This window comes from Mangifera indica, chromosome 8, assembly GCF_011075055.1.
Source record: "Mangifera indica cultivar Alphonso chromosome 8, CATAS_Mindica_2.1, whole genome shotgun sequence".
Taxonomy (NCBI): Eukaryota; Viridiplantae; Streptophyta; class Magnoliopsida; order Sapindales; family Anacardiaceae; genus Mangifera; species Mangifera indica.
Genome location: NC_058144.1, coordinates 6,445,094 through 6,471,285, shown reverse-complemented (window position 1 = coordinate 6,471,285; position 26,192 = coordinate 6,445,094). Strand labels below are relative to the sequence as shown.

Below are 26,192 nucleotides of genomic sequence, written 5' to 3'. Positions count from 1 at the left end.
TTCCAGCCTAAATCAGAATTAATCAACTCTTACTGTTTAACTACTCCAATAGTCTATCTTTTCCTGTCCTCATTTCTGTGTTTGATTAGAATCAGCTCCACCCGAAAATTAATTTAAATGTAAGCAATGAAGTCATGATGACTGGTCTGGTTTCATTTTATTCAGGGTTTGACCACTGTATCCCTTATGTCAGGAATGTATCATCAATGCGAACAACACAACTCTGGGGGCGAGAAAATTAAAAAAACGAAAGAAATCTTCCGTCACGCTTATCAAATCATCTTGATTTATTGAGTGTGATTATTGTGTTCCAAAATTTATCTATTTAATCAATCCAGACAGAGTTTTCTATTAATGGAATCTAGATTTATTGTGGTTGAACTGGCTTTGCTCCACCAGAAGTTGTTGCTTGTTCACAAATGAAGTCCCAACTGACCCACTTTCTTTAATTGGTTGAAGATGATCACTTGGGTTCTGCCTTTTAGTTCCAGATATGTTATCAGTTGAGTTATTAGCACTAATTATCAATTAATTTCTCACTAAACCACTTGGTAAACCACAACAATCCACACCCCCTCCGCCCCGCCCCCGCCACCCCCCCTCTTGATAATTGATAATTATTAATAAATCCCTCTCACTCTGAATCAATTTTTTCAGAACTTACAGTCACCTTGGTGATTTCAGCTTTGGGAATAGCAGTCCTTTTAGACTTTTATCTATTTACTATCCCCACCAACCATGAAAAAATGTATGAAAGAAACTTCCCCTGGAAATTTTTAAACCTTTCTTTCACCGATCACTGTCAAACCACATGTAAGATTCATTTGCACCCACCAAATCTTTCTGCGACAAAGTCAACTCATCTATTATCGTTTTCTTCGAAGTGAAAACATTTCTTTGAATGGTTTTTTCCATACGCAAAAGCATTCGAAACACAACTCTTCTGAATATGCCTCCTATAAGTCTGTATTCTCTGTTTTTGTCTAATCTTCTGCATTAATTCCTAACGTGTGTCATCGCGTGGCCTAAAATTACTTATCTGTTATATCATATGAAGATCATTTGTAACGCCTTAATCCCAAATTTCTCTCAGGTGGGCTATGACGCGTTAAATAATGTCATTCATTGAACTAAACTTCTACAGAAGAAAACTAGTCTGAGAAGAACAAGGAAAATTGTTGCTAATCTAGAAGATTTATGTTTCTTCCGTGGCATAGTTGACCTACCACCTTCATATTCCCAACTATCTCCGCGATTTCTTCCTCAATGAAGACAAGTAAACCAAAAGTCTTCCCCATATTTGTGCTAAATAATGTTTAAGTTTTCATTTCTGGGAAGCATATGAAGTTTTTGTTTCATTAAATTTGGTGAGTTTGCCGTAGAAGTTACAACTGTTTTAGGTTGGAATTGAAACTTTAACTGGTACGAGAGAACCACCATAAAGGAAAGGAGAAATATTTCAAGACTAATGTACCTTTATTTCTTTTGACGACTCCATGATTGCAGATATCTGAAGAAACCGCCATTTTAAGCAGCCAACAACTCTTGACTGATTAAATGTTAAATCATCACTTGCGTATAGAAAGCTCTGTGCTTCTAAGATTTCCAGACACTTCCCTGAACTCAGATTATTTCATAAAATCAAACAAAAACACATTGTCCACAACACCACCAAAACATTTTGGTTCCCAATATGCAATGCTAAACCTTTTAGTACTCTTCCTACCAGTATATATCTCTGCATTGAAAATCACTATACTCCCTGTTCACAGAAATTTCTCATACTACATCGATAGAAAGCCCTTAAGTATCCAGTAGAATGGAACATTACCCTAGATTCATCTTCAAACTCTGCATTATTCAATCTTTATTCCTCATTTTTTCAGCTCAAACCTGCAAGAACTAGACCTTTCCAAGTGACCAAGTCTTCAACTCTTGCAGTGACCTTCCGATGCTGCAGGCCTACCTCCATTGGATCTACATTCCATCCACCAGGAGTGCTCATATTGCATACAGAGCCAGCCAATCTTCGATGGGATGGACTGCATGAGCAATCGAACCAACTGGGTCTGGCATGGCTGGATCACAGGCTATAGTTGCTTTAGACATTTCAATAGGAGTATGGCTGTGTACCCAAACACCAATAAACAGTTACAGCCCTTCAGTGCAACCTGGAACTCTCAGCTTTGCAGTTTCCAACATTTCTGCAACACGTGCTGACAATGAGACAACTATCTTTGCTGTTATAGGCCCATTAGCTAATGGAACCGCTTTTAATCATGTATGGCAAGCAGGTCCAGTTCCAAACACCAACCCTGCTATGCATTCGACTACAGGACCAAATGTTCATCAATGATGACACTGGATTTTCTGTCAGAGAATTGAAAATTGGAAGGGAAATTTTCTACTGGCGTATCACGTGTAGCCTCCTGCTGAAGATTGTCACCTGTGTTACACTACTTAACTCTGTCCAAGAAGTCTTTACATTCATGAAAAAGTTTAGTTATTGGATATCATATTTATCATGGTAGAAAAACTCATATTATCTTCGGTCAACCCAACAGATTTCAAAACAGCTAGTAACATCTTGTATAAAAAAGTATTTCCGAATACTATACACATCTATTGCTGTTTCCATAGCTAGTGGAAATTTAAGTGTAAGCATGTCCGGTCTAAAGTAAAGAAATACATGAGAGAAGAACTGGAAAAAGAAAAAAACAATTAAGAAGCAAGACTAATTTTTCTTCATCAGTTATTCAAACAACTTGTAAATTATATTCCTTAAAATGAAGGGCTATCTTACCAGCTGAAAGAATAAGACAGAGGATTTAAAAAGGACAGTGTCAGGTATGCCATACAAGTCTAAACAGCCTCTGTTTATCATCGCAAACACAAAGCAACTTTGGAGGAGATTCTTTTACAGATAAAGTAAATTCAATAGGTCCTACAGGGCTATGTATGTCGAACCACAGAACCAATCAATTGCAGAAGCTCCTCCAGCTTTGGCTTTGTCACTGGCAACTCCAACGTCACCTATCAAACATGTTCCAGAAAAATTATATTCACTAGAACTTTAGATGAATAAGCAACAGAAAGATGAGCTAAACAACACTGAGATAAGGGATTTTCTTCAATATGAAGATATTTTTTTCTTACATGGTTAGGAGACATAAGATAGGCACATTATACAGAAAAAATGGATCTAGCAGTTCATTTGTTCATGCATATAGTTTTCCTCATAAGTTAGAATAAATAAAAAAGAAGAACTAAAAAATTTTAAAGACCTAATCTTCCAGGTCAAAATATCTGATAGATTTAAGCCTTTAACAGTCATTTACTATAGAATTTAATTGCCAGTTAACCACAGCCTGTAACATCATAAGATTAAAGCAATTCAATGTACAGTCAGAATTCACAAAACTTGATAGACATGATCTATCAGATGAAACCTACAAAAATCAACTTATGTAATTATGAAGAAAAAGAATGTCATTATTTAAATGTACTTATAGTATCCTTTTTACTCTTGATGATGTTAATCAAATATTTTAATGGCCAAATGACAATACTCTCACACCTCTTTGAAGATTTCACTATAGGAGACTTCTTCAAAGCCCTACAAAAACCATCAAAAGACTTGAGCCAATCATACCATAATATACAGATAGAAAGAGAAAGACAGAGAGACAGATAGAAAGACAGACCAGTTTTTGGAACAAACTTAGAGATGGCCCATTCGATTCTCCAATCTTAGCACGGAAGACATTGATACCAAAATTCTCAACTGCATAGGCCATCATCGTCAAGACAGATTCCTTTGCAAGTCCCTTACCACGGCTAAGCTAGCAAAAACAAAATGAAATGAAATAATATTGAAACAGAATATCAACAATAGTACATGTAATCTCCATAGCTATTTATTAAGGGACATAGTCACTTAAAAGAGTCAATTACAATCACAATATATTCTTACATGGAGCTCAATAATGAGAATATTGTATTGCATTGACCATGGATGGATTAACTAAACATACTAAAGAAAAATGTACCATCCACCACTCATGTAGAATACATTCATATCTTCCATGTTCACATGGATTTTCATAAAAAAATACAACAAAATTTCATCGGCAATGTTACCAGAACTTAAATTTTTATTTAACTGTTCACCATCAAAAGGATTTTTAATAATACCTTTTGGGTTCAGCTATCATTATCTCCACCTCCGCCAATTGAGGATTATCCAAGTCATTCATGTAAATATTTACATCACCAACCATTGCTGGACAAGAGCACACAATTATTAATTTGCAAACACAGTGTACAGCATGTATAAACAATGGTAAAAGCAGTGTAGTGTTCCCTATACAAGCCAAACATGCAAACATCGGCTAAAAAACCCCATAAAATGATCATAAATTTTAAGAATTGAACTTCTTAAACCTCTAGCAGAAGAGTCGGAGTACTGAAAGATTTTTAGTTTCAATTGCTGAAGATATAGCAAGAGAAAATTTGAACTTTCTCTACTCAATTGAGTCCCAAAAAATACTCATGTATTCGAAAACGATACTGAAAAAATATAAACCCATGAATTCGAAAATTACAGAGAGAAATAACAGCATTAAATTGTAAATTGTTTACAGAGTTTAAATCCTTTTACCGCACCTGAAATTTAATTTAACAAACTGAGGAAATAAAATAGAATTATAAAATAAAAATAAGCCTTATATTACCTTCTACATGGGGATCTCCATGATCAAACTTTCCCTCTACCAAATCCTTATCCAAAAGAATGAAAGTTTTCTCTGCAAACAAAAACCCATCATCAAAACTATAAAAACAAAAATTACCCAGTTCACTAGACGTGATCAAGGACACAAACAAAACAAAGATCAATAAAACTAACAATTAACAAAGAGAGGGGAAAACTTTCAAAAACGGTAATAATAACAATAATTATAAAAGCAAAGCAATGATATCCATATGTAAGTGCATAGAGAGAGAACTGTGGGGGTCTTGGGTCCAGGAGAGGTGCATTTGATACTCTTGTTCAAGGGTCAGAGACTCGGACGCAGTGGCCTCAAGAAGCACCGGATCCAGCATCCACTGGTGGTACTTCGGTACGTGTTCTTTCATGTAAGGTACAAGTATCACCTTCTCTCCTTCCAAGCTCACACTCATTTTGCTTCTGATCTTATCTAGCAACAAAGATACACAGAAGAAAAGTAGCAGCGCACTGAAGCAAATGTAAAAAAAGGCTGAGCAATTATTATTTCCCACCCAAAACAAGTTAATAAAATTTGTAAAATTGAAACTGTTAAAACACCATCCTTATTTAAGTAAAATGACAGTGTACCCACATAATTTTACAAAACTATCATAAATTTTATAATTTTTTATATTTAATCTTATATATAAAACAGTTACAATAATGTTTAAGTATTATAATTTATAATATAATTAATTAACGTGTGAAAAGACTTATTTCTATCTAAGAGTTAGTTTATTCTCAAACTTTTACTCGTAAGATTTCAAAAAATTAAATGTATTTCTATCATTCAACTTTTTGTTAAAATTATAATTTAGTTATAGGGATAAAACTATTATTTTATTAATAATATTAAAATAAATAAATTTTTATTTTATTTTTTAGTTTAATTTTAAAAATTCATAATTTTACTTATTTTAAATTTAAAAAAATTCATTTTCCATCCATATATATATTTTTCAAAATCTAATACTTTTTTATTATCAAAACAATTTATAATTGTTTTTTTCTACCGAATTCTCTCTATTAACGTGTTTTCTCTTCAATCAGAATCCCCCCATTGCCACTTCGTCATGCACAACTCTTACATTTCTACCTTTCACCAAATATTTTCGCCTTCAATTCCCTTTAAGAAGATAACATTATTATCAAAATATAGAATATCAACAGAAGACTGTTTATCTCTTTTAACACCCCCCTTCCTCTCTTCTTCTTCTTCTTCTTCTTCTTCTTCCACTACCACCATGCTCCTCCCCTTCCTCTTCTTTCTTTTCTCCTCCCATAGACACGACGCTGCCTTCCAAAATTCCACGACATTCCCCACATATCAAGCCTCAATAGCATGCATGGACCTTGCATGCCCACAATGCAACACCTTTGTTTCTTCGGCACCTTCATTCACCCTCACTCTGGTAATCTTTGGCCAGGTAGTTTTACTTCCTTATATTATAGATCCACTGTTAAACTCCAAAAATCCCCTCTTCTCCCTACAACTTCTGACATCAACCTCACCTCTTCCTCAGCCACTCTTTACGGTGCCAAAATGACAACAACTCACAATGGTACCATGGCCATGGTTCAAATTTTTGCTGCCTTAATTAAAACCTTTTTTTTTTTTATAACCGTCTGTACTTTAAATAAAACTTGTGTTTAACAAAAAAAAATATCTCCATGGACGGAACCGTGGCCTCTATGTTCAAGGCCACTCTCCTCCAACTATTCCACCCCACGACTTCCAACAACTTTGACAGCGGTGCATAGGATCAGAAACGCCATTTCATGGGGTGTTTTGCTTCCTATTGGAGCAGTCATCACAGGTATGGGCTGCATCGCAAACTTCGCTCTGCTGCATTTTGTTTCCGAGCTTTACAGACGCACTGCTTTTTGGCCCATGACCATAAACAAATTTAGGAAGTACTAAATTTGAGAAATGACAAAAAGTGTTTTTAATTTGACAGCGGTGCATAGGATCAGAAACGCCATTTCATGGGGTGTTTTGCTTCCTATTGGAGCAGTCATCACAGGTATGGGCTGCATCGCAAACTTCGCTCTGCTGCATTTTGTTTCCGAGCTTTACAGACGCACTGCTTTTTGGCCCATGACCATAAACAAATTTAGGAAGTACTAAATTTGAGAAATGACAAAAAGTGTTTTTAATTTGTCAAGAATGGGATTCGAACCCATGCCCTTTCGGACCAGTACCTGAAACTGGCGCCTTAGACCAACTCGGCCATCTTGACATTGCTGGAATGAGTGGGAAATATTGTTTATTTAAATTATAATATTCTATAGTGTACACACAAGTTCTTTATTAGCATTTAAGAATTAACAATTACAAACAAAACAATTGTGTTCCCTATAATAATTATTAATATTTTATGATATATAATACAAATTATAAAATATATCATAATTAATATAATATAATAAATATATCATATAATATAATACATTTTTTAGAGAAAATAGTAACATAGTAAAAATGTATTTGAAAAATTTTAAAGGTACTTATAATATTTTTCAAATTGATAATATGTTAATTATATTTTTTTATTATTTTATTTTTAAAAAATTGTATTATATATTGTAATACAATACTCGATATATAATATATAAAATTAAATTTTTAATACATGATTCGATTATCATACTTTATATCAGTATTAGAACAAGCAAACTTATTGACAATATCTATAACAAACATAAAAAAGTTAGAGACCCATGAGGTAAGAATGCAAAACATTCCATTTTTTAAATTTCGTGAACCTTCGTGGTGTTTGATATTCCTGTTTCTCTCACTACACCTCTCTCACTGTAAACATATATTTTAACATAAAAAAAGTGCTGCAAATGAGCATGAAGAACAAAACAAAATGGTCTCACTTTAAGGTGTCTCTATTATCTTCATCATCAAGGATTCTTTAACCAATTCCTGCGCATGGTTTTCCCCGTCAGCCCTAGTTTGGAGTGGAGACAAACAAATCCACTCTACACCCAAAAACAAACACAGACATCTTATCTAATTGCAAAGGGAAAGTGGTGGAGTCATTATCAATATTATATCTTGTATATTTCCACAATCATGTATATTGCAGAGTTAAATTCCTTTTAACACAGTAAACTCAAAACTCCTACACTTTTAAAAAGGTAGACAGCTTAGAATTACAGCAGCATTCAATATTTCTACATAAAAATGATTGTTTTCACATATCGATCAAACTATACATACACATTTTTAGTATACAAATTATATATCATCATATAATTTTTTAACCTAAAAACCTAAGAAAAATAAAGGTGAAAATGAAGTTTTCTAGAACTCTAAAGGCGAAATATATAAGAAAAATACGAGAGTTTTGTAACCTTTTGGGGGGGGGGGGGGGGGGGGGGGGGGGGGTGTGGAGGGGGGGATCAGTTTTTAACCTGAAAATTATCAGTTTCCACCAGCTGTAGTCTCACCACTGGCGAAATTAATGGTTGAAACTGATCTTACATTATCTCCACTTGTGGGATGCGTACCAGGGCTATCTCCATTCATCGGACCTACTTGCCAAAGCTGGTTGGTTGATAAAAATTGACTAGTAAGTTGCAGTTTGGCAAAGATTATCATTTCACCACCCTCCAAAGTAGCTGAAAGGTTTGAAACTCCGAAGGCCAAAGTAGCCTCTGTCAACTGTGGGATCGATTCGGAGGCACCTATCGGTGCGGTGTAAGGACGAACACCGGCGGAAGTTTGCAAAGCCACAAGGCACTGAGACCCTCCCATGAATTGTCCAGAAGGGTTCAGGGCCCAAGCTACCCATTGCGATGAAGTAGTTCCAGTATGACGAAATGCAAGATCAACTGTAGTAGTAGCTGAATCATAATTCCAGTGGAGAGATGAATTCAATACAGGTAGATCACTGCATAAGCTATATTGTTTATTGCTTGTAAAACTATAGCTACCGCAATTCTGGCCATAGGATGAAACACAAACAGCAAACAAAACACAACAAAACAAGGCAGATTTTAAAGATATATCCATGCTGATCAATTAGATTTCAAGTTATAACAGAATTCCAAGATGCTGCTAGATCAAAACACTTAAAAAAGAAAAGGAAAAACAAGTTTCCAGTATCTGGCTTTCTCTCCCAGAAAGCACCGAAATTGTGAAATGAAAGTTGGAACTTTGGATTCGAAGAAGTTAATTTATAGAAGCATGAATATAATGGCAGAAGGAGTCTAAACAAAAAAGTGGGACAGGGAACTGAAGACTTTTCTAAAGAGTTTGGTTTTGTTGACGAATTATGATGAAAATTCATAAGTACATTAATATTGTGACAAGCCTAGATTAGAATATAATTTATTCTGGCAAAAGCATGCCAGAAAGTCTAAATGCCTAATATTGTTCCTAGCTTTAAAAGTCGGGTTGGTCTGCATGTTCAACTACTCCACTCGTTCACATTTGATTTTAGTTTGCTTTTTCCAGGCTGCAACCTTCCAGGAATGAAGAGAAGAGAAGAGAAGAGAAGAGAATGGTATATGTTCAAGGCGCGGCCCACACGCCATAAAGAACAACAAAGGCTTTGTTATTCGTTCGTTAGTCAAGCTTAAAAATAATACAAAACTCCACACCGACTCCCAAACACACGGCCATGAAATGTGATCTGTGCCATAAACATATTTATATAAAATTCAGTCTCCTCTCATCAAACGATTTTATCACTGCATCTTGATGTGTGTAATTGTACGATTATGTCTATGGAGGTTCACTGTGTCTTTATTTTAAATCTTAAGGATTTGCATTGACCAGATGGTCGACTTGGCCAACAAAAACAGAAACTGAGAGGATCATTGACCAGGGCTAGCTGCATTATTTAATACAGGAAAGTTTCAAGGTATGCCAAACGGGGATTCTCTGTTTAATGAGGTTATTAAAAACGATGGAATGGCATTTAATTGTTCAAATGAGATTATACAATTATTTCTGACCCAGTTGAGGAGTTTGCCAACGTCAATAAGTACTAGAAATAAAGAAAACGTACAAGAATTTGTACCTCGTTTTTGTGTTTGTTTAAAAGGAAAACGAAAGAAAATTAAGAAAAATACCATATTTATTAATTTTTCTTACTTATTCATACAAGTTTTTAAACGTGGGTGGCCTTTTGTTTACATTAAAGATGACTTCCTAAATTTGACCAGATTTGCATTTGAGAAATTGAAATTTTTACCATTATTTTAATTCGTGTATACAAAAATGTCACATATCCTAAAGATTAAACAAATATACCACAACAGTAATCAACTTCTCCAAAATACCCCTCTTTAATCTTTCATGCAGAGATTCTTTCTCTTCTTCTCTGTAATTTTTTTCTCTTTTCTTCCTCATATTTCAAGTGATAAAAAAATCATGCAGAGAGATCATCTCTCTTCTTCCTCATCTTCAAAAACAAAAGAATGAAGGAAAATACTGAATTTTTCAAATTAAGAATTCTTCAAAGTAAGGAAAAAAAAAAAGCAACCTACAAAAACTCAATCATATCCATTTTATAACTTGGAAGAAATGACGATTGAAGAAGACTATTATTTATGAAAAATTTTAGATAAAAATAATATGTTAATTATATTATTTGTTATTAGATAAAAATAATAATATAGTAAAAACGTATTTAAAAAAATTTTAAAGGTATTTATGATATTTTTCAAATTGATAATATGTTAATTATATATTTTTATTATTTTATTTTTTAAAAAGTGTATTATATATTGTAATACGATACTCGATATATAATATATAAAATTAAAATTTTAATACATTATTCGATTATCATACTTTATATCAGTATTAGAACAAACAAGCTCTTTGACAATACCCATAACAAACATAAAAAAGTTAGAAACCCCTGAGTTAAGAATGCAAAACATTCCATTTTTTAAATTTCGTGAACCTTCGTGGTGTTTGATATTCCTGTTTCTCCCACTACACCTCTCTCACTATAAACATATATTTTAACATAAAAAAAGTGCTGCAAATAAGCACGAAGAACAAAACAAAATGGTCTCACTTTAAGGTGTCTCTATTATCTTCATCATCAAGGATTCTTTAACCACTTCCTGAGCATGGTTTTGCCCGTCAGCCCTAGTTTGGCGTGGAGACAAACAAATCCACTCTACACCAAAAAACAAACACAGACATTTCATCTAATTGCAAAGGGAAAGTGGTGGAGTCATTATCAATATTATATCTTGTATATTTCCACAATCATGTATATTGCAGAGTTAAATTCCTTTTAACACAGTAAACTCAAAACTCCTACACTTTTTAAGGGGTAGACAGCTTAGATTTACAACAACATTTAATATTTCTACTTAAAAATGATTGTTTTCACATATCGATCAAACTATACATACACACTTTTAGTATATAATTCATCATGTAATTTTTAAACCTAGAAACCTAGGAAAAATAAAGGTGAAAATGAAGTTTTCTAGAACTCTAGAGGTGAAGTATATAAGAAAATACGAGAGTTTTGTAACTTTAGAGTTTTGGGGGGGGGGGGGGGGGGGGGGGGGGTGAGGATAATTCTAAAATATAAATTTAAATAACAATTTTACCTTTAATAATAATAATAACAAAATTTAACAGATAGTTAATTATTTAAGTTTTTTAAAATTAACAGATGTAAATTTGAGTTTACACCAAACCTTGGGTTTGTATAAGCTTTTTGGCCTTATAAAAATTAAGAACCACAAACAAATGTTTTTAGACCCAAACTTAGCCTTGACCCAATGAAAGGGTCAATCTATGGGTCGATAAATCTGATTAATTGAACAGGTCAATGAAGTCAATATAACATAATTAATATTTTCAATTCAAGTTTTAGCTATGTTCAACCAATTTGATCCGACAATCGAATTATGACTCGGCACAATTCAACCACAAATCTATTCAGTCCAATGACTAAAATAGATTTTAACCATAACTCAAACTGGATTTGTCACTGATGCCCATTCGGACTGGCCAGTCCAGTTCGGGTTTTAAAGACTGCCACAAAATAGAAGGAAAACTTAAATGAGACTTGAAAGCCTAGATGCCAATTAATGGGATCCTTATATGCAACTGAAAGAACTCAAATGTTGATAAAAGAATAGATAACACTAATTTTCCATACCGCAAAGTGAAGTCTATACCTGGTGGCTTCCAGTGGGTTTACCAAACAGATTGTTACATGGAACCTAATAGTAAACTTTGTTTAAAACAATGTAAAGACACTACAAAATCTATCACAAAATCTGAAACCACAGCAAGCATGAGTGAATCCAAAACCAATTCAAAGAGTGCTACACAACAAATGAATTTTCAACTTGTTGCATACGAAATTTTAATGGAAAAAGAATTGACAATATGGGAAATTATTCAGAGGGACCCTAGATGGGTATCCCTTTAATGTTTCACACTAGTAAATCAACAAGTACAATCTACTGAGAAACAAACCCAGTTAATGGGATAATGAAAAAACAAAGCTTATCTGACAAAATCCACAACTTTGCCAGAGTCATTAAAGGACATAAAAAATCTATTTGAAAAAAAAAAAAAAAAGTCTATATGTTAAGTATCGCTGCCTCACCAGAGATGCATAATACATTTCTGACTATATGCCGCAATCTGATTTTACATCTCACTCAAATTCCAAAACTAAAAATCTAAAATGGTAACTCAATGCCCAAGCCTTAACACAAAATCCTTTTTAACTTCTATCCATTCAAAACTCAAGCCTTAACACAAAATCCCTTGTAACTTCTATCTCTAATTTTAATTCTTCAAAACAGGCACATCAGTTAGCTCTAGATGACCAATTTTCTTCTAACTGAAACATATTAAAGAAGATGATGTGGGAAATTCACAGGATTATCTTTCACCTATAGTGTCATAATGACCAAACTGTCCTCCCTAGGTAGCAATTCCTGTAACAAGGACAAACAAAAAAGTAAGCATCAGAACAAGGTTCACAATTGGCCAAATAACTGCCAAGTTTGACAAACATATTATACGAAGTAATTTGTGACCACAAGAAGAATAGTGGCTACATATAGCAAAGGCAAGTACATTGAAATCTGTAGAAAAAACCATAACTAGCATAGAAACTCACTGAACTACCAGTGAACTAAGCTTCCACTCATAGGGCACTAACTCATCAGCTGATTCTCCAAGAAACATTGAGGGAAAAATTTCACCCAGAAAAGATATGATTCACACTTTTGCACACCAAACATTGAGCAAACAGCGATTTACTATGAACTCATAAAAATTCTAGAGCAATCTGAGAATTATAGGAAAAACTATTAAACAAGCCATGAAGAAAAAATCACACAAGATTAGCACTCAAAAGATCCTAAAAATGTAATTTTGCTTAAGAGACTAATAGCCTAGACAAGAGATTTCTTCAGATGCAGGCATTGGTGATTTCTTCTATTGAAATGATAAACAACCTACATTCTGCAATTTCTTTATGTGGCTGAAGTGCTCTTCTCCCCACTGAAAAACAATAGAAATACAAAAATTTTGATAAAACCACCATGGACATAATTGCATTTACGTATTCTTCCCAAATTCTTAATGACAGGAAGGCGTCTTGACCAAATATCTATTAGACTTAAGATATCCATGCATTAACCAATCTCCACATCATTGGCTAGCTTCTACCCACCACACCTTCAAGTATGGGGAAACTTCTTCTCATAGTTCATAGGCAAGACTAAGACCTAAGGCCTGAGCAATGGATCTTCCTCATCTGAATTTTAAGTTTTCACACACATTTAACTCAAGAAAATAAAGACAGCACCAGCTGCACTGTGTCAAAAAGAATATCAAGAACACCAGGTCACATTTTACAGGCATATGCTCATACACAAATATATTGGCAAAATCTTATCTTCATAGCTACTAAAGAAAGAACACCAATTCCTAGTTATTCAAAATTTAATTTCAAATCCAACATCATTCTTCCCTTATGCACCTTATTTATTAAATGTTCATAAAAGCATCTATGCCAACATAACTAACACATTTTAGAGTGGAACTGAAATCACCGAGTTCATTATTACACTTAAGTTGGATACAGCAATGGAGTTCAAGGAACAAATTATTGCCCAGGAAAAGACGCATCACAACTTTCAAGGAAATATCCAGGGTCAGAGCACCATGAAGCACATGCATGAGAGAGGAGAAAGCCCATTACTTCTGCAAGGATACATACCCTGTCTGCTTGGTTGAGCACCAACTCAACCTGGTTGCTACACATTCATATTGGTGTATAACTAACCAAATAGAAAATAATAGTAATTCCATATTTCTGCATACTTCTGATTGTACACCTACACAATACCACTTCTATTCACCTTTTCTTTCAAATTCATTAACCTACCAAAGTCATTCTCAACTTTTATCTCACAAAACTACAGTGTACATTTTACATAATAATCATCTTTCAATTGATAAATCTGTTTATAGCATAGCAAGTAAAGTTTTTATTTTTAATTCAGAATAATTCATTCATAAAAGAAGAAGAAAATGACCAAAAAGAACACATATATTGCATCAAGAGTAAAGCATACAACATAATGATTCACCAAACATTTTAGCAGTACAAACCTTAAACAATGAGTTTTACAAATAGGATTTATTCTTATTAAAATATATTACTGGAGCGTCATCAACTAAACTAGACACTTGAAAATCACACAGTTAGAATGATACACAAAATATTGCACTGAGACAGACACCTTCAGCAAGTGTAGAAAATTTCAATTATAACCAAATGATGCTTGCTAGGACAGCTCTTATATGAAATGGATACTAGGTTTCATACATAAGAAGGTTTTCTGCCAATAATACTATGATTTTCCTTCAGTAAAAAGCAAACACAAACACAAAGGGTGTAAAAGATTAAAGCTAAATTTGCCATCTTTATTTAAGTTCTCGCAGACTCCAGCATAATTTTCTTATAGAAACATTATTAATATCCATACTGATTCCAAAACTAAAATAAATCTACCAACAATTCTTTATGTTTAAAATTCAATGAGGCACTAAAAGGAAGGAGCAAGCTGATAAATGAAGATAATGAACAAGACATTCTTACCTCTATTTGACTGTCTCTTATTAACACTATAACCACCAACAAAACTGGGAGAATTTTTAGCAGAAACATCAGAAGTACCACCACCAAGCCCATAAGCAAATGGTTCAGAACCATCTCTCTCAGATGAAGATGATCTCCATGTTGGATCCCCATAAACTGAACCACCACCATAAAGGTCTGTCAAGACTGTATCATAGCCCCCATTTGATGATGCATATGATGATGTTTGGACCAAAGTAGTTCCAGCATTTCTTGCATGTCCTCCTGTTCCCAACCCAAAATTGCTGTCACCACCTCCATACCCAAAATTCACATTATTGTTAGAAACATTATTCCCTCCCTGAGCGGAAATCGTTGAAGAATCCCAATTGACTCCACTATTGCCAAAGTTACTTCCTCCAATACTCCCACTTCCAGATCCCACATATGAATTGGAACTTGGAGGATTTGTGTTATAATTAAGGGCTCCAGTCCCCCACAAATTTCTTGTCACTGAGCTGAAAAAAGAAGAATTTCCTCCACTACCTGCATCATATCCAAGGGGACTAGCAAACCGATTCGTATTGCCAATATAATATGGGCTCAAACCCCTTCCGTAACTCATATTACCATTAAAATTTCCACTAGCTCCAAAACTAGGGCTCAAGCCAGGCTCAAAATTCATGCTCATTCCATAACCAGAACCAAATGGAGGAAACCCACTTCGTCCACCAGCAACTGGATTGAATCTACCATCCATCCTAAGTCCATAGCCCCCAACTGTGCTAGCAGTATATCCCTGAGTGTAGCCATTGAACAAGCCACTAGCCCTACTTAGACCATAGTGATATCCACCTAGTGGGCTGCGAGTGGGGCCAGGTGATAACTCTTTAGGAACTGCTCGCTTAACCTCAACCATTTTACCATTCAATTCATGAAAAGTCTTCAGCAACACCTTGTCTACTGCCTCCTCTGAATCATAAGTGATGAATCCAAATCCTCTTGGCCTCTGGGTGTTGTGATCATACATCACCACAACATCAGTGATAGTCCCAAACTGATCAAAGTATTTCTTAAAGTCATTCTCTGTAACTGTGGATGCTAAACCTCCTACAAAGATCTTTCTTGTGCGACCTGTACCAGAAGAACCATGAATGCTGCTACTGTTTCTACTCAACATGTTCTGGTCATCTCTAGGAACAGCTTTTTTGGCCTCAACCTGAGGACAAAGAACTCAGATGAAAACCAAATCAAATAACAAAAAGTCTACAAACTTTGCACTCAACTTCACCGAGTAAGATTGTAAATGAGTAAGTTATGAAAGAAATTGGCATCACTATAAATAGATAAATAAATGCAAGAGGAAGAGAAGACATGACTTTTACTCTAGGCTCAATTTGTAATTAGTTGAACACAGAGAGCCAGAATTAAACGAATTCCTGCAACTACAATATTTGTTTATAACTCCTACAATCCAATTCTATCCAATACAATAAAACAGAGGAAAAACAACATTAATGTTGATGGCAAACACAAAATCTATAGGTTCACTTCAGATTAAAAACTTACCATCCTTCCATCAATGTTGTGCTTTTCCTGTATGACAATCTCAGCAACAGCTGGGTCAGCAAAAACAACAAAACCGAATCCACGTGCACGCCCTGTGTTTCGATCCTTCATAATCACTGCCTCAACCACCTCCCCATAATTACCAAAGTATTCCTTGAGGCGCTCCTCATTGGTATCCCAAGATATTCCACCGATAAATAACTTGCCATTATCTGATTGCATTTTTTCTACAAAGAGTGAAATTAACAAAACACATAAATATAAAATTCACAAATGCAAATTACACAAGCAGTGACTTCATCCTAAAAGAAAAAAATTATAGACAAAAAGACATTCTAACACCGGATCCAATCGGCAATACACAATTGCATTACCCAACAATCTTCAGTAGACGGAATTAGAGTGGATAAGACATAATGCTGATATAAAATCAATCAAAGCGACAAAACCAATACCTTTAATATAACTGACACCGTGAAACGCAATTAATTAAAATTCAGTTACAGTACAAATATCTTCTGATTCAATTTATAATCAATAGATCCTTCGTCGATCGATCAACCAACCCGAAATTAAGCATCCACCTGGAGGCATAACAATAAACAAAAAGACAAAAAAAGGTAAAATATCCAGAAACAAATCCATCCATATAAATATAAAAATTCACAATTTTCTCAAGATCGAAATCGAAATCTAGATGTGGATAAAACCCACCAATCAAAGCAGACCCAGATGCCCAAATCTGTGAAAAAAACTAAGATCTGATGAGAGGAGGCATGTTCATCCTCCTCTATGCAACCACACAAGCTCTCTTATCTGTTAGTGGTAATTGAATTGTGTTAAATTTCTGTTGTGATTTAGCCAAATGCAAATTCATTCACCAAACAATCTTCAATACAAACACATGCATAACTATAAAAATTAATGTTTGGGTTTTTCAGAGAGAGAAAAAAGACCAGTGATAGAGAGAAGAAAAGGAAGGAGAGAAGGCTCCAAGGAGTCTTGTATGAGGAATATATAGAGAGAGACACATTTTGTTTATTTACTAATTTTTCAATTAAAAAATTATTAGAACTTCTTGTAATATTATCACCATTAAAGTAGAATCATTCAGAAAATTAGCCTTCTTACATTTTTTCTTTCATGTCTAAACAGTCCACACAGCTAATTAATTTCCTTCTATTCTTCAACTTAATATTTTCATATAATTATCAAATATTTCAATATAATTATAAAGTATGCTAATTTACTGTGTCTTCAAACATAATTAAACACAAATGTCATATATATATTGTTTTAAAAACATACAATTATGCAATAAAGAAGAAAACTTTATGCTATCAGTGCTTCAACTCCATTAATGGGTTTGCCTTTAATAAGATGATTGTGAATTTAGAAGATAGTAGCAATATTCTTCTTTATTTATTTTTAAGAATTCATGATCATCTTCCAGGAATCATGGTCCTATTTGTGATGGGGTGGAAACATGGTTAAAAGGCTTTCGGTATAAGTAACGATATATATATATTCATTTTTTAGTATATAAATATATATACATATTATAGGATTAGAAGTTATTTTATTTTTAATTAAAAATCACTCAATCTATTAATGACATACATCAAATATGTATCTATTTGATATATAAAATAGATACACATGATTTTTTTCGTTTAAATTACAACATTTCCCGAATTTGGACATGGTTTATTGCAATATCAACTATGCGCGAGTTTTAGTAACAAATAATATTGGATTTAAATCGAGTTTATTTAAATTTAAACTTAATTCGAATGAATTCAAAATGAGTTTGACTTAAACGAGCTCAAACTTGAATTTGAAAGTTCAATATTTTTAAACTCGAACTTTACGGATATTTAACTCATGAGGTTAAAAAATTTAATATGAATTCAAACGATATTGTTTTAGTATCGAATCGAACTTAAAATTTGATTTAAGTTTAAACATCTTTAAAGCAAATTTGAATTGGATTGGATTTAAATCCAAACCCAGGGACAAGACATTATTTTTATTGTTGCTCAAATAATTCTCCGTAGAGTAATTTCCAGCTCCACAAGAAAGGGATGGCAGTCCTACTGAATCCACAAAAATGTGTAAGAGAAGAAAATAAATTTAAATGATAAGATTGGAAAATTTTCTCACAAATTTGAGCTAAAACTAAATTAAATTTTGTTTTTATTTTTATTTTAAAAAAGGTGGAATCTTTAGTTTACAGTTTCATAAAGGCCAAAAGACTATTTTCCACCTAAGTTTTAATATAAACCTACAAGATTTAAAACTATGAACTAATTATAGTTAAAATTTTAAGTTACGATTATTTTATTAATAATATTAAAATATATATAATTTTTTCTCTCAAATTTTAAAAACTTGTATTTCACCCCAGCTTCAACTTTAAAAAATAATTTTTTCCCCCTAAGCCTTAGGGTTTATTGTAAAATTTGATGACAACAAAGATTACATCGGTTGTCTCTCTCCACTATTAGGCTAAAGGTGGAGATAGTAACAATCACCGTTACAGTTGCCGAAGTTTGTAACGGATTTAGGGGGTAAATTTTACTTTTCAAAATTAAAATTGAGATGAATTGTAAGTTTTTAAAATCTTAAAAAATAAAATTATATGATTTTTAATATTATTAATAAAATAATAATTTCATCCTTCATAGTTGACTTATAGATTAAAATTTAGATTTTTTAAATTTTATTAGTGCATTTTTTTAAATGGGTTAAAATTTCGGGGCAAAATAGTCGTTTGGCCTTTCAAAAAAATGATGTCATGCTACCCAACACAACCTTAAGACTTGGGGAATATTTTACCAAACTAGTTCGTGCCTCCCACGAAAGCTACTTTTCTTTGCTTCACAATCTAGCTGGCTTCACATTTTCTTATATGTCACTCTACCCATAATGCCCTGCTAAATCATGTAACACAAATCCACTTACCCATAGGGCAATCGTGTCATTTCCCATGTAAGGTTCTATACAAAATTGTTATAGACATTTCACTCCATTTTCCAGTCGATTAGGTTAGTGTCAGTGGGTTAAATGGGGAAGCCTACCCTCCAACCCGCAACTTGTGATGATGTAGAAGATCTAAGGTGTTAGACCTGTCCATAGGCCGGACCATGCCTAATTTGTTGCGGAACGATCGAGTCATGACCCGTTGCAAAACATGGCTCAATGCATGACCCATAATCGTATGGGTTGTGCATTTGTGAGCCTTTTCAATGGGTCGATTTGTTATTAAAACTTGAACATGCTAGTTGTTTACTTTTCGTAAAGATATACCACATATGCATTATTTATACTATTATTATCAAAATTTTTAAATACAAGTTAAAGACTATTTTATATAAATCATTATATGGTACTATTATTTCCAATAGAAAATTGGTTAATCAGATGCAACTGTATATTTAATCGTATAATCTTTCATCTTTTGTTAATTATATGTGAAATTAAATATATCTCTCGTTACAAAGTCAGGTGAATTAGTAGAGCATAATTTATAGACCGATTTTTATATTGTGAGAGTAATTGGTTATTGTCTTTTTAAGTATTGTGATATTTTTTGCAATGTTTATTAATATACATATGAAAATATTCGATGTCATTTAAACTCGTAAATGTTAAGTAAGAATCACAATGCTTTTACATAAGTCAAACTATTTTATCATCAATATTTTATTTTATTTGATTAACATGCTTCTGAACTATAATTTTTTTTTTTTGGGTATTGATTTTCCTCATTATTAATATACTAAAAATGATTAAATTCATTTTAATTATGACCACTTTTTATATAAATTTGAAGAAATAAATAAATAAAACCCTGGTTTATGCGGTTTTTCGCTGCTTCTTTTAACGTGACCAATGAAATGAAGTGAATTTTATATTAACAAAATTATAATTTCCAATAATTTAATTTAAAATAATAATATGTCTAGTTTGAATTGTAAGGCACAAAGTACAAACACAAACACTAAAAATGAAAATATCATAAATCTAGTGGGCCAGTCAATTGAATTTTACTTCCCTCCAAAATTTTAAACCGCTCCACTCCCCGCGCTTTAAAACGAACGAAAAACTTCCTTAACACTCTTTTCATGTCCTATTTATTTCAAACTCCACCATCTCACGAGTCATCCCCCAATTCACAGCCCTAATTCTATAACTCCCTTCCCCATCAACAACAAGCATACATGGCCTCTTTTAAGCCTTCCGTTGCGGTGGTCAACCCAATCGACGGCGCCAAGGATCGTCATCTTGCTTTCGGCGAGGTTCACGTCATCATAGGTCCTATGTTTGCTGGGAAGACCACTGCCCTCCTCCGTCGGATCCGATCAGAAATCAACGACGGCAGGTAATTTAATTCTGTGTTGCTGCTATTATTTAACTAGTGAAAGTAAAGTTTTGGTTTTTGAAAGAAAAAGCGATGATTTTAAATTTTGTTTTTTTATCGAGTGTAGGAGTGTTGCTATGATAAAATCAAGCAAGGACACTAGATATGCGGTTGATTCTGTGGTCACTCACGATGGGATTAAGTTTCCCTGCTGGGCACTGTCAGATCTAACAGTGTTCCGAGAGAAAGTAGGAGATGATGCCTATGAAAAGGTAATTTAATTTAATAAATTTATATTACGTCTACTGTTTTCTGATGCTGATGGATCATGGTTAATTTGATGCTTAATTGTGCTTTGATAGTTTGATGGGTTATATAGTTTGAAGGGATCCCATATGTTATTTAAGTTAAGCTTTACCAGGAGTTGAAGGCTCTACCGGCCAACCTTTGGAGAAAAAATAAATTGTATTGCTAGTGCTATTGAATTTCATAGACTTTTTATGCAAATTCTTTTGGATCGTGTATATTTTGAATTAAGAGATTTGTATGTGATTAAGTTAGACCTCATGGAAAGTTTAATGCTCCACATTTTGAAAATTTTTTGTTGTGTTCTAAATTTGGAATCTGTTGTTAATGCTGCTGAAGTGATTCATAAGTTTTGATGCATATAATGGATGTTTTTCTTGTCTTCTAATTGCTGGTTTGTGGGCAGCTTGATGTGATTGGTATTGATGAAGCTCAATTTTTTGGAGACCTATATGATTTCTGCTGCAAGGCTGCTGACCATGATGGAAAAACTGTAATTGTTGCTGGCCTTGATGGTGATTATTTGAGGTATTATTTAATACTCAGCTGGTGTAATTTTTATGCAACTTCAACATCACAATTCTAATTCAAACTGTTTATTATGCCAAGAGAGTGGCTACACTGAGAGAAATTAGGCATGTGCCAAGATATGCTTTTGATGGAAACCCAAACTTTCATTGCAGAAGGAGCTTTGGTTCAGTTCTTGATGTGGTACCCCTTGCTGATACTGTGACCAAGTTGACAGCTCGCTGTGAACTCTGCGGCAAAAGGGCCTTCTTTACCTTTAGAAAGACGACGGCAAAACAGACTGAACTTATTGCAGGAGCAGATGTGTACATGCCTGTCTGTCGCCAGCATTATGTTAATGGGCAAGTGGTCATTGAAGCTGCAAACAATGCACTGGAATGTCGTAAGACGCAGAGTGAATCTCGTCTTGAGGCCGCTGTTGAGGCAACTGTAGCTATCTAAATGATATTTATGGCTTATTTACAGTTTACCATGTTATTTCTGCAGTTTGTACTTGTCCAACATAATAAGTTGGTTCTTCCATGGCGTCTTTGAAAGATAAAATGTTCTTCTTATCATGTATATAATGAAATTTCTTTCGAAGCTTTTATTCGGTACACATGGCGTTTTTTTTGAAATTTTTTTATTTCTTTTTGTGAAAAATTTTATTCTCCAGCTGCTAAAAAATATACGCAAAACAAAAGAAATCAGAGAAAGGGGGCCCATTTAGGCTTATAGTTAGCGCAGTGTGATGGGTCTAATAGTTTGGGCGGACATGGCGCACAACGCAAGCAAGCCCTTCATATTTCTGCCACGTGTGTGACGAGTTAACCAAAAAAAAATCGCTTTTTTGATTTTTTACAATACATGGAACGCCAAAACTCATCGTTTATCATTATCCTAACGACGCCTTCTTCGTCGTTTTGAGGGTTTTCAGATTCAGCTCTTTCGCCACTTCACCCTATCGTAGGAAAGCGCGATTTCGGTGCTTCTCCGTCGTCGTTTTGTTTAAATTCTCCTAAATCAGGTTAGTCTACTTCCTATTCTCCTCTTCGCCTTTCTCCGTCGTCGTTTCATCTTAAAATTCACTGAAATTATTAAATCCCTCGTAAAACACACACAATAGCGGATGCATGTATATAGTTTCCATTCATTTCTTTAATTTTCCTCCACTTTCTCGGAAACCAAACAGACGGTTTTCATGATTAAAAATAACCTAGGGTTTTGAAATATCTAATCTTTAATCTTCAAATACATCATTTACTTGAGTTGGGTTGAGCTACTTGGTTTAACTAAACATGTTCTCACCGGCTTGCATTTTCCTCAGCTTTGATAATCACCGTTAATGGATAATTCACCAACAACCAATCCTGGACCGCTTGATCCTTGTGTACTTTATGACCAAGATAAACACGTCTCTTCTGCGGTTTGGGACGGGCAGGTGAATTTTCAATTATTAATTTGTTCCTCAATCATGTATAACTTGAAATCTAGATGCTTGTTAATGTGGTATCTGTAATAATAATCATTATAATAATGTGTAGGAGCGTGGCGCACTTAGATGTCATGAACATACTTCAAAGTTAGGAGAGTGGAGGCTGATGCCGAGACAGATTGAGTTAGTAGAGCAAGCTGGATTTGGTTACTTAAGAAAGATTCCTGCAATAAGTTTAGATAATCCATTGATATCTGCATTGGTTGAGAGATGGAGGCGAGAGACTAATACATTTCATTTTATTGTTGGAGAGATGACAGTGACTCTTCAAGATGTTGCGTTAATGTTGGGCTTGGCAATTGATGGGAAGCCTGTGATTGGAGTAACACACACTACTTGTAGTTCAGTGTGCAGTAAGTATTTAGGGAAAGTTCCAGATTTGAATTATGCGAGCGGTGGGATGGTTAAGTTGAGTTGGTTGAAGGAGTATTTTTCTAATTGTCCTGAGGATGCATCGACTGTAGAAGTGGAAAGACATACGAGAGCTTATTTATTGTACCTTGTGGGAAGCACGATATTTTCTACTACGACAGGGAATAAAGTGCCTGTTATGTATCTCCCCTTGTTTGAGGATTTTGAGGATGCGGGAACATATGCCTGGGGTGCAGCAACATTGGCATTCTTGTATAGAGCACTTGGGAATGCCTCTGTTAAATCTCAAAGTACTATATGTGGTTGTTTGACACTTCTACAGGTGATTACTCATGTTTACCTTGATTGGTGAAGCGTAGATGTATTTATATGTTTACTACATTCTATTTAATGTTGATGATGATAGGGTTATGCTTTTTGTAGTGTTGGAGCTATTATCATCTGAATATAGGCCGCCCAAAGCTTAACAGGGATCCCATCCATGATCATTTCCCATTTGTATTGAGATGGAAGGGAAAACAAAGTGGACCAACAACGAATCGTGATGTAGTGTTTTACCGTAAAGCATTAGACTCCCTGAAACCATCTGATGTAAGCTTTAATATTTGTGTAGAATTTGTAGACTGATTTGTTGTTTACATGACTATTATTCAGTTGTATTTGCTTGACATACAGGTGGAGTGGCTTCCTTACAAATATATGGACAGCACAGTTATACCAGAAGATATCAAAAGTACTCTGATTTTGGGGAGATCAAGAACTATGTTGATATGCTTTGACAAGGCAGAGAGACACCTTCCTGATCGCTGTCTAAGGCAGTATGGCCTGCTTCAAGCGATCCCAGAAGATGTGCCACGGTGGGTTAGAAAGAGTCGTGGGGTTGATGGTGGGGTGGATTTGTCAGGAAAAATGGAGTCAGAACTTAGTGAATGGTCGGACCGTAGACTTCATATTGTGGATGATGATGAGAATGCAGATGAAAATGAATACATGCAGTGGTACTTGAGAATTACTCGTAAAGTTGTGGGGAGACCTATCTCCCTCTCATCTGAGTTTCAGAGGACGGTAAGGCTAATTTTAATAAGCTAATTAACATTTCTTAGCTATAGTTAATATATGCGACATATATTTATGATTTCCTACTGCAACAGATTTCTGGTTTAAGGGACATTGCTTACTTAGCAGATACATTCTCAACAAAGGGGTTGGATGCTCAACAATATGAGTCCATTTCTAGGATAAGGTGTATTGCACAGGACTGTTTGCGGGACGAAGTTGGAAGTCAAGTTGTTTTATCAGTTGCCCCAGACACTGAACTTGGGAAAAGGTCAAGGGGGAAGGAAAGAGTGAGAAGGAAGAATTCTGGAAAAAGGAAACGGGATAATGACCCCATGGAAGGTCTCGCAGCTAGTGAGGATGAATCTCAATTCTGTGGAGCTATTGTTGAAGTCGATCAAATAAACTTACCCCAGACGGGTGTTGATGTTCATCACTTACAGCTCACCCATGCAGTTCATGGGAGTGATGCACAGATGTGTTTTAATGGTGCAGTTGAAAAGGTTGATGACACAGAGCTCCATCATGCAGCTAATGAGGTTGTTGATTCTCAACTTTATGATGCTAATAATGTGGTCAGTGGCTCTCAGCTCTATGATGCAACTTCTCAGGTCATTGACTCTCATTTCACTCATGTTGTTGGCATGGCTGATCCTCAAGCTGCCAAACTGTCAGAAGAGGTTGTTATGCAGTCATCTCAGCTTTATGATGCATCTAATGATGTCAATGACTCAAAAATTTGTGATGCAATGGATGATGTCAAGGACTTACAAATATCTCATGTTACTGATGAAGTTGGGGGAACACAAATTCCTGATTCTACTGCTGAGGTCAATGGTTTGCGAACTTGTCATAAAACCGCCAAGGTCAATGACTCAGAAATATGTGATACTACTGTCGGGCTCAGTGATCAACAGCTTGCTGGTGAGACTGATACTTATACTGCCAAAATGGTAGAAGAGGTTCCGCAGTCATCATCTCTTGAGGATGTTGCAAAGCAGGGTGATCATAGCATCATGGCCTAAAATGAAAGGCATTACCATGCACTTGTAAAGAGGTCACCACTTTCACAACTAATCAAATGCTTTCACATTCACTGCTAAGGTGATTATTATATACCTGATCATTATGACAGGAGAGTAACATCATCAGTCTTTATAAACATGGTATTGGTAGTCAAAGAAGATTCTTGAAGGAGAATCTGTTGTTTGTGGTTGAAGGTTTCAAGGTTGGTCTGTTTTTGTAACATCTTGTTTAGCCTATTGATTAGCTTTTCTCTAGTTTAGAGGCAACTGAAAGTAGATTATTTGTGTTCTACTCTGGAGATACTTAGAATGGAACCATTGGTTCTTCATTTACTGTCATTTTAATGATCTTATAGAAATGTTCAACTTGTGTATACACATTTTCCGGTGTTAATTGAAATTTGTGTTAGCTTTAGGACATACAGGAAGTACATTGGATATCAGTATTCTGTTCATGTATTTTTCTTTGGTAGACTGATCTTTATCTAAAGCTGCATCAAGCGGATGATTTAATTTTCTGGATTGTTAAAGTATCTGATGTATATCTACAAGGGAACAAAGGCATTTGAGACTCTGAGCGTTTAGTTTTTAATTTTTGATCTACAAATTTTAAGGAACAAGATTTTTCTTT

At 34.5% G+C, this 26,192-nt stretch overlaps 5 protein-coding genes and 1 non-coding gene across 9 annotated transcripts; 2 read left to right on the top strand and 4 right to left on the bottom strand.

The window, feature by feature from the left end:
• Positions 1-2,721: 2,721 nt before the first annotated feature.
• On the bottom strand, positions 2,722-5,277 carry LOC123222444 (N-acetyltransferase 9-like protein). Its single transcript, XM_044645206.1, has 6 exons — positions 5,007-5,277; positions 4,734-4,805; positions 4,195-4,282; positions 3,705-3,837; positions 3,578-3,616; positions 2,722-3,033 (listed from the first exon to the last, which is right to left on the bottom strand). The coding sequence occupies exons 1-6, from the start codon at positions 5,179-5,181 to the stop codon at positions 2,953-2,955; spliced, it is 588 nt and encodes a 195-aa protein (XP_044501141.1). The 5' UTR covers positions 5,182-5,277; the 3' UTR covers positions 2,722-2,952.
• Positions 5,278-6,927: 1,650 nt separating this feature from the next.
• Positions 6,928-7,008, bottom strand: TRNAL-CAG. Its single transcript has one exon. It is a non-coding gene; the product is annotated as a tRNA-Leu (tRNA).
• Positions 7,009-8,201: 1,193 nt separating this feature from the next.
• On the bottom strand, positions 8,202-8,792 carry LOC123223454 (cytochrome b561 and DOMON domain-containing protein At5g35735-like). Its single transcript, XM_044646618.1, has one exon. It carries the CDS (start codon positions 8,790-8,792, stop codon positions 8,202-8,204), a length of 591 nt encoding a protein of 196 aa, XP_044502553.1.
• A 1,859-nt stretch (positions 8,793-10,651) lies between these two features.
• Positions 10,652-17,586, bottom strand: LOC123223932 (heterogeneous nuclear ribonucleoprotein 1-like). 4 transcript variants are annotated; one of them, XM_044647426.1, is made up of 6 exons: positions 17,569-17,586; positions 17,152-17,253; positions 16,893-17,021; positions 16,438-16,664; positions 14,890-16,087; positions 10,652-10,917 (listed from the first exon to the last, which is right to left on the bottom strand). In XM_044647426.1, the coding sequence occupies exons 4-6, from the start codon at positions 16,657-16,659 to the stop codon at positions 10,814-10,816; spliced, it is 1,524 nt and encodes a 507-aa protein (XP_044503361.1). In that variant the 5' UTR covers positions 16,660-16,664; positions 16,893-17,021; positions 17,152-17,253; positions 17,569-17,586; the 3' UTR covers positions 10,652-10,813. The 4 variants fall into 4 exon arrangements, with proteins under 4 accessions (XP_044503361.1, XP_044503360.1, XP_044503359.1 ...); XM_044647425.1 differs by lacking the exon at positions 17,569-17,586 and adding an exon at positions 17,394-17,440; XM_044647424.1 differs by lacking the exon at positions 17,569-17,586 and having other exon boundaries at positions 17,152-17,477.
• Positions 17,587-20,579: 2,993 nt separating this feature from the next.
• On the top strand, positions 20,580-22,230 carry LOC123223148 (thymidine kinase a-like). The gene is made up of 4 exons (XM_044646244.1): positions 20,580-20,821; positions 20,928-21,072; positions 21,513-21,634; positions 21,790-22,230. The coding sequence occupies exons 1-4, from the start codon at positions 20,661-20,663 to the stop codon at positions 22,073-22,075; spliced, it is 714 nt and encodes a 237-aa protein (XP_044502179.1). The 5' UTR covers positions 20,580-20,660; the 3' UTR covers positions 22,076-22,230.
• Positions 22,231-22,482: 252 nt separating this feature from the next.
• Positions 22,483-25,981, top strand: LOC123223706 (protein MAIN-LIKE 2). Its single transcript, XM_044647033.1, has 6 exons — positions 22,483-22,640; positions 22,941-23,054; positions 23,158-23,802; positions 23,904-24,071; positions 24,156-24,545; positions 24,632-25,981. The coding sequence occupies exons 2-6, from the start codon at positions 22,959-22,961 to the stop codon at positions 25,559-25,561; spliced, it is 2,229 nt and encodes a 742-aa protein (XP_044502968.1). The 5' UTR covers positions 22,483-22,640; positions 22,941-22,958; the 3' UTR covers positions 25,562-25,981.
• The last annotated feature ends 211 nt before the right edge of the window (positions 25,982-26,192 follow it).

Bases quoted from the DNA above. Each gene is read 5' to 3' on its own strand.
- LOC123222444 (XM_044645206.1), bottom strand. From the start codon at position 5,181: ATGAGTGTGAGCTTGGAAGGAGAGAAGGTGATACTTGTACCTTACATG. The intron at 4,283-4,733 runs GTAATATAAGGC...GCTCTTGTCCAG, and splicing joins TGGAGATCCCCATGTAGAAG to CAATGGTTGGTGATGTAAAT. The intron at 3,617-3,704 runs GTCTGTCTTTCT...TGGTTTTTGTAG, and splicing joins TAAGTTTGTTCCAAAAACTG to GGCTTTGAAGAAGTCTCCTA.
- LOC123223454 (XM_044646618.1), bottom strand. From the start codon at position 8,792: ATGGATATATCTTTAAAATCTGCCTTGTTTTGTTGTGTTTTGTTTGCT.
- LOC123223932 (XM_044647426.1), bottom strand. From the start codon at position 16,659: ATGCAATCAGATAATGGCAAGTTATTTATCGGTGGAATATCTTGGGAT. The intron at 16,088-16,437 runs GTAAGTTTTTAA...CTTTGTCCTCAG, and splicing joins ACAACATTGATGGAAGGATG to GTTGAGGCCAAAAAAGCTGT. The intron at 10,918-14,889 runs GTAAGAATGTCT...TTTTTGGTGTAG, and splicing joins TAAGAGACAGTCAAATAGAG to AGTGGATTTGTTTGTCTCCA.
- LOC123223148 (XM_044646244.1), top strand. From the start codon at position 20,661: ATGGCCTCTTTTAAGCCTTCCGTTGCGGTGGTCAACCCAATCGACGGC. The intron at 21,073-21,512 runs GTAATTTAATTT...GTTTGTGGGCAG, and splicing joins GAGATGATGCCTATGAAAAG to CTTGATGTGATTGGTATTGA. The intron at 21,635-21,789 runs GTATTATTTAAT...CTTTCATTGCAG, and splicing joins CTTGATGGTGATTATTTGAG to AAGGAGCTTTGGTTCAGTTC.
- LOC123223706 (XM_044647033.1), top strand. From the start codon at position 22,959: ATGGATAATTCACCAACAACCAATCCTGGACCGCTTGATCCTTGTGTA. The intron at 23,803-23,903 runs GTGATTACTCAT...TGCTTTTTGTAG, and splicing joins GTTGTTTGACACTTCTACAG to TGTTGGAGCTATTATCATCT. The intron at 24,546-24,631 runs GTAAGGCTAATT...CTACTGCAACAG, and splicing joins CATCTGAGTTTCAGAGGACG to ATTTCTGGTTTAAGGGACAT.